This window comes from Pan paniscus, chromosome 5 (assembly GCF_029289425.2).
Source record: "Pan paniscus chromosome 5, NHGRI_mPanPan1-v2.0_pri, whole genome shotgun sequence".
Classification (NCBI taxonomy): Eukaryota; Metazoa; Chordata; class Mammalia; order Primates; family Hominidae; genus Pan; species Pan paniscus.
The window spans coordinates 152,690,132-152,697,689 of record NC_073254.2 but is presented as its reverse complement, the minus strand read 5'-3'; the positions used below and the strand labels follow the sequence as shown (position 1 = coordinate 152,697,689).

Here is a 7,558-nt window from a genome sequence, read left to right as displayed (position 1 = left end):
CCAGAACTGCAAAGCAATAAATTTTTTATTTTTTACACCACCCAGTTTATTGTATTTTGTTAGGCAGCCCTAGCGCACTAATGTATATAGAGTTCTTGAGTTAATCTTCACAAATTACTGCAATAAGGGAGGGTCTTTTGTTATGTAACAATGCTATGAAATCATAGCGTTTTCTTAATTAACTTCCGTGGTTTAAGGTACTAAGCTCTGGACACCACGTGTCTTCTTTCTATAAATACCAGGACATGCTCTGTTTTTCAGCACTCATTGGACTTCAGCATGACTACTCAGTTGCCAGCTTACGTGGCAATTTTGCTTTTCTATGTCTCAAGAGCCAGCTGCCAGGACACTTTCATTGCAGCTGTTTATGAGCATGCAGCGATATTGCCCAATGCCACCCTAACACCAGTGTCTCGTGAGGAGGCTTTGGCATTAATGAATCGGAATCTGGACATTTTGGAAGGAGCGATCACATCAGCAGCAGATCAGGTACCATCTCTACCATCTCTCCAGTGTACTGGATTCTATGAGAAAGGAGGGGGTCCTAGGAGACAGGGCCACTGTCAGGGTCAGTTACACTTTTAGATGATATATGTATCAGAGTAGCCAAGAACCTTTATTTTACAGTTAGAATTCTACTTTCCTCTCAAAATTAGAGCAAGGACTTCCCTAACAGTAAGAACAAAGTTAAGAAAAGAACAATTTGCTCATTATCAAGAAGCAGCAGACCTTTGAGGAACTGGCCATAAATTCAACATCTTTGTTCCCCTTTTCTGGTACAGATGGAGGATGGAGGATAAATGGGTCAGGGACTAGGTGCTATTTTCAGAGTATTAGTGGCCTTCATGTACTCATGTGCTATTAAGGCTTTGCAGGTTTTTGAATAAATTTATAATCTGAAAACAAATTTAAGTTTTCAATTCCTTGCCAGCATGCACTATATACTTCATACTTCATTCTAATTACAAGATAAAAGTATATGTAATGCATTGTGAGTCCTTAAGTTGAGTGAAGGTTTCAGCTTGAAGTTAATCATATAGTATAAATTGTGGTTTACACAAATATTATTTTAAAAGCTATTGATCGATTAGGTGTAGACCAGGAATATATGAAGTGTGATAAAAGTCATGGATAAATGTGTATTACATATATCTATAAATATATATTCTTTTGTGTTGTTGAGTTAGGGTCTCACTCTGTCACCCAGGATGGAGTATAGTGGTGTGATCACGTCTCACTGCAGCCTTGACTTCCCGGGCTCAGGTGATTCTCCCACTACAGTCTCCAGAGTAGCTGGGACCACAGATGCATGCCACCGTGCTCAGCTAAGTTTTGTATTTTTTGTAGAGATGGGATTTTGCCATGCTGCCCACGCTGGACTTGAACTCCTGACCTCAGGTGATCCACCTGCCTTGGGCTCCCAAAGTGCTGGGATTACAGGCATGAGCTACCGTGACTGCCCTATATTCTTATATATACTAATATTTAAAAGGTTATCAGGAGTTCTGATGTTCTTTTTCATCCTTAGTCCAACTATTTCCTTGAAGGTCACAGAGCTTTTTAAGGTGACTCTCTAATTGGAAGGTGCCCAGGTTAGCTCAGGCAGTACTTGTAGGCATGGGACAGTTCAAGTAACCAGTTTGTGGCTCCTCTTTTTCTGAGAAGCAGGAATCATGTTTGCAGGGGAAAGCTGGGGCAGAGGAGGAAATAAACAGAATATTTAAGTTATTAATCAGTCTTGACACAGGCACAGTCATCAGCCAAAGTTCAAGGAGAGGCTTGGTTCCAGGATAAGCTAGGTTTATAGTTAACGACTGCCATAGGAAACAACAATGGCAGGATTAGAAAATTAAAATGCTTGACTAAGCCAGGTGCGGTGGCTCATGTCTGTAATTCCAACACTTTGGGAGGCTGAGGCAGGCGGATCACCTGAGGTTGGGAGTTCAAGACCATCCTGACCAATATGGAGAAACCCCATCTCTACTAAAAATACAAAAATTAGCCAGGCGTGGTGGCGGATGCCTGTGATCCTAGCTACTTATGAGGCTGAGGCGGGAGAATCGCTTGAACCTGGGAGGTGGAGGTTGTGGTAAGCCGAGATCTAGCCATTGCACTCCAGCCTGGTCAGCAAGAGCGAAACTCCATCAGAAAAAAAAAAAAGAGAGAAAAAAAATGCTTGACTAGAAGCCCAAACCTCACCATTATGTAACATATCCATGCAACAAACCTGCATTTGTACCCTTTGAATCTAAAATTAGAAATAAAGAAAAGAAAAGAAAAAGAAAAAGAAGTGACAGTGCACTGAAAAAAAAGGAAATTAAAATGCTTTGGAAAAGAAAATAAATTATAAAAATATAGAAAACAAAATAAGATTTAAGGGGTGTGGGGGAAGCCCAAATAGTTGTTACTCAGCCACTCAGCTCCTCAGCTCCTCTTGCAGGCCCCCCTTTGGATTAAGTTGCATTTTTAACAGGGTGCGCATATTATTGTGACTCCAGAAGATGCTATTTATGGCTGGAACTTCAACAGGGACTCTCTCTACCCATATTTGGAGGACATCCCAGACCCTGAAGTAAACTGGATCCCCTGTAATGATCCTAACAGGTAAAGAAACAACTTGTGAAAAATTCACTAGTAAACATCAACTTGATTTACCTGGGAAAACTTTGTTGATGATCATTGCATAGATCCACGATCAATTCTTAAGTTTCAGTATAGCTTATTTTTCATCTACTATGGGTATATTTACTAGGAGAGCAAATATGAATTATGAAGTCACAGAAATCAGAGCTAGAAAGTAGCTTAGAAATCATCACATTCAGTGTGAACATCTCTGGTCTCTGACTCCTCACCAGTGAACAGAAAAATATTTCCCTGTGTAGGTCTGTGATTTGAAAACTATATGAGTAAATGGCAAAAGAGAGTGACATCAGTTTAAGATTAATAGTTTTCCTTTCTCATTGCTAAGATAGCTGATGAGGTTAATGTAGTAAAGTCCTTAAAGTGTAAGCTGATTGTAATCTAAGAGGTGATATGGCAGGATTGTAAGTGGTTTAAGTTAGGTCTCGGCTACAGAGATATTAAGTGTGGTGAAAGCAGCACTATTAATTTTAATGTAAGGAAACCAATATCTTATACACCTAAGAAAATCATGTCGATTCACATACTTCTTTCTGAATACACATGGCTAAAATTATTTTAGGAATTCCTCTTTTGGAACTATTCTCAAAACCGCACAACGCCAGTTAGCATGGTGATCATTAAAAAGTCAGGAAACAACAGATGCTGGAGAGGATGTGGAGAAAGAGGAACTCTTTTACACTGTTGGTGGGAGTATAAATTAGTTCAACCATTGTGGAAGACAGTGTGGTGATTCCTCAAGGATCTAGAACCAGAAATACCATTTGACCCACCAATCCCATTACTGGGTATATACCAAAGGATCATAAATCATTTTACTATAAAGACACATGCACACATATGTTTATTGCAGCACTGTTCACTATAGCAAAGACTTGGAACCAACCCAAATACCCGTCAATGGTAGACTGGATAAAGAAAATGTGGCACATATATACCACGGAACACTACGCAGCTGTAAAAAAGGATAAGTTCATGTCCTTTGCAGGCACATGGATAAAGCTGGAAACCATCATTCTCAGCAAACTAACACAGGAACAGAAAACAAAACACTGCATGTTCTCGCTCATAAATGGGAGTTGAACAACAAGAATACATGGACACAAGGAGGGGAACATCACACACCGGGGCCTGTTGGGGAGTCGGGGGCTAAGGGAGGGATGGCATTAGGAGAAATACCTAATGTAGATGATGGGTTGATGGGTGCAGCAAACCACCATGGCACGTGTATACCTATGTAAGAAGCCTGCATGTTCTGCACATGTATCTCAGAACTTAAAGTATAATAATAATAATACTAAAATTAAAAATCCCACAGAAACTGGCTGGGTGTGGTGACTCATGCCTGTAATTCCAACACTTTGGGAGGCCGAGGCAGGAGGATCACCTGAGGTCAGGAGTTTGAGACCAGCCTGGCCAATTTGGCAAAACCCCATCTCTACTAAAAATACAAAAATTAGTGGGGCGTGGTGGTGGGCACCTATAATCCCAGCTACTTGGAAGGCTGAGGCAGGGAGAACTGCTTGAACCTGGGAGGCAGAGGTTGCAGTGAGCCAAGATAGTGACACTGCACTCCAGCCTGGGTGACAGAGCTAGACTCTGTCTCAAAAACAAACAAACAAACAAACCCACAAAAACTGCTTACAGGGACACCTTGATTTTGACAAGGTGGATTTTGATAAATTCCAGTGTTATTTATCGTAATCATTTACTCTATTCTTATTTAATTGTACCATAATTATTTCTTATTTAATCATGTCATATGTCAGTGCTTCAGTTTCTAAAAGGCAAGCACTCTATTATCACTTCCACTATGAATTGAATTGACTTATTTCTGAATGGCCTTTCCCTAGAACCTCATCTCCAAGGGCCTCCTGAACATCCCCACAAGGATGTCCCATTCACTTCATTTCAAGGAACACGGTTGCCCATTTATGTTTTCCATCAACTAATGATGTCTGAATGTCTTGCCTTAATTCTCTCTGTCTCTCTCTCTCTTTTTTTTTTTTTGAGAGAGAGACTCTGTGTCGCCCAAGCTGGAGTGCAGTGGCGTGATCTCAGCTCACTGCAACCTCTATCCCCCAGGTCCAAGCAATTCTCATGCCTCAGCCTCCCGAAGATGACAAGTGTGAGCCACAACACCCAGCTAGTTTTTTGTATTTTCAGTAGAGATGGGTTTCACCATGTTGGCCAGGCTGGTCTTGAACTCCTGGCCTCAAGTGATCCATCTGCTCGGCCTCCCAAAGTGCTGGGATTACAGGTATGAGTCATCACGCCCAGCTGCCTTAATTTATTAACTCTGCAAATTTTTTTGAGTACCTATTATGTCTAAACATTGTTCTGGGCAATGAAGTGAACAAAACAGATTAAAAATTCCTGTCCCCTTGAAATTTATATTCTAGTGTGGGGAGGTAATAAATTTTTTAAAAAGATAATTATCTATCTATCTATCATCTATCTATTATCTATCTACCTATCTTCATATAGGTATCTTTCATCTGTCTACCTATCTATGATATGAGGTGGAAGTAAATGTTATGGAAAAAATAAAGTGGGGAAGGTGAATAGGGTGGCAAGCATGGGGCTGAAATTTTAAAAGGTCGTCTGAGGGCATCACAGTGAGATTTCAGCAAAGACCTGAAAGAAATGAGGCAATAGATCATGTGAGTATCTGAAAAAAGTGCATTCCAGGCTGAAGGAATTCTAAATTCCAAGATCCTGTGGTCAGAGTATGTGTCTAACCTATGGAACAGAAAAAGGGTTAGTGTGGTTACAGTGATGTGACAGAAGAGGAGAAAAGTAGGAAATGGAGGCAGAAGGGCAGGAGGAGCGCAATGTTGAGAATAGACTCTAGGGTATAGGTCACCAAAGAAGCAGAGGGCAGTTCAAAAGCTGTTGTGATCATTATGGCATAGAGATGATGGGTCTGAGACCAAGAAATGGTAGAAGTTTAGGTATTGAGAAGTGGACAGATTCCGAATAAAGTCTGAAAGTAGCACTGGCAGGTTTTGTTGAAAGACTGGATGTAGGATGTGAGAGAAAAGGAAGACTCAATATCCTTCCCTGCTCTCATAGAATCAGATCTCATCTTATTGAGTATGTTTGAAGTATGCACATAGTTGATTGCTTTCTCTTCTCATATTCACCAAACTTTTGGGACCTACATCACCTCTTAGACTGAGTGTTAAAGGAACAGGCTCTCATCACTTTTCTTTTTTATTTAATTTATTTAGCATTTATATGTCATATCGTTCCAGAAGGATTTGAAGTTTCTAATTATATCTAATATAATTAAAAATAGGATACTTTAGTTCTAACAACAAACTAGAACCCATATGAATAGAGGAAGCAGTTGTTATGAGGCATCATGGTAAAGAGCTGCTCATTACAACTGGATGTTAAGTATAGTTCTAAGAGTTTCTGAGCAGCTAAGAGAAGTACAATTTTGTTCAGACACTTTGATTGCATCATAGAAGAAAGCTTGCATATTTCTTCAGAGACAAACTATGTCTAATAACCTAACTTAAAGATGAATTTACTTATTCAACTTTTTTTGTTAATTATTTTATTTTTAACTTTCATAGGTACATAGTAGATGTATATATTTATAGGGTACATGAGATGTTTTGATGTTTGTACACAAGCATGCAATGGTAACAATCACATCATGAAGAATGGGGTTTCCATCCCCTCAAGCATTTATCCTTTGTATTACAAACCATTCAATTATGCTCTTTTAGGTATTTAAAAATGTACAATTAAGTTATTATTGATTATAGTCACCCTGTTGTGCTATTGAATACTAGACCTTATTCATTCATTCTAACTATTTATTTGTACCCATTAATCTCCTCACTTTCTCCCCACCCCTCCCCTAACTACCCTTCCCAGCCTCTGGTAACCATCTTTCTATTCTCTATCTCTATCTCCATGAGTTCAATTGTTTTGATTTTCAGATCCCACAAATAAGTGAGAACATGTGATGTTTACCTTTCTGTGCCTAACTTACGTTATTTCACATAACCTAATGATCTCCAGTTCCATTCATATTGTTGCAAATGACTGGATCTCATTCTTTTTTTAGCTGAATAGTACTTTATTGTGTACATGTACCACATGGTTGTTTCCAAATTTTGGCTATTGTGAACAGAGTTGCAATAAACATGAAAGTGCAGATATCTTTTCTATATACTGATTTTCTTTTTGAGGAGTATATACCCAGCAGTGGGATTGCTGGATCGTATGGTGGCTCTATTTTTAGTTTTTTGAGAAACCTTCAAACTGTTCTCTACAGTGACTGTACTAATTTGCATTCCCACTAACAGTGTATGAGGGTTCCCTTTTCTCCACATCCTCACCAGCATTTTTTATAAGTCATTTTAACAGGTGTGAGATGATATAATTGTAGTTTTGATTTGCTTTTTTTTTTTTTTTGAGACAGAGCCTCCCTCTTGTCACCCAGGCTGAAGTGCAATGGTGCCATCTTGGCTCACTGCAACCTCTGCCTCCTGGGTTCAAGCAATTCTCCTGCCTCAGCCTCACGAGTAGCTGGGATTACAGGTGCCTGCCACTACACCCGGCTATTTTTGTATTTTTGGTAGAGACGGGGTTCCACCATGTTGTCCAGGCTGATCTCAAACTCCTGACCTCAGGTGATCCTCTTGCCTCAGCCTCCAGAAGTGCTGGGATTACAGGTGTGAACAACCGTGCCCGGTTGATTTGCAGTTTTCTGATGATCAGTGATGTTGAGCAACTTTTCACATGCCTGTTTGCCATTTGTATAACTACTTTTGAGAAATGTCTGTTCAAATCTTTTGCCCATTTTTGGATTGGATTATTAGATTTTTTTCCTATAGAGTTGTTTGGACTTCTTACATATTCCGGTTATGAATCCCTTATAAGATGGATAGTTTGCAAA

At 39.6% G+C, this 7,558-nt stretch overlaps 1 protein-coding gene across 1 annotated transcript in view; it reads left to right on the top strand.

The window, feature by feature from the left end:
* The first annotated feature begins 205 nt into the window (after positions 1 to 205).
* The window catches only part of VNN1 (vanin 1), a 31,960-nt gene continuing 24,607 nt past the window's right edge, over positions 206 to 7,558 (top strand). The window contains exons 1-2 of the mRNA XM_003827666.5: positions 206 to 489; positions 2,474 to 2,604. Coding sequence (XP_003827714.1) covers positions 280 to 489; positions 2,474 to 2,604 — 341 coding nt within the window. The 5' untranslated portion in view covers positions 206 to 279. The remainder of the gene's footprint in view (positions 490 to 2,473; positions 2,605 to 7,558) is intronic.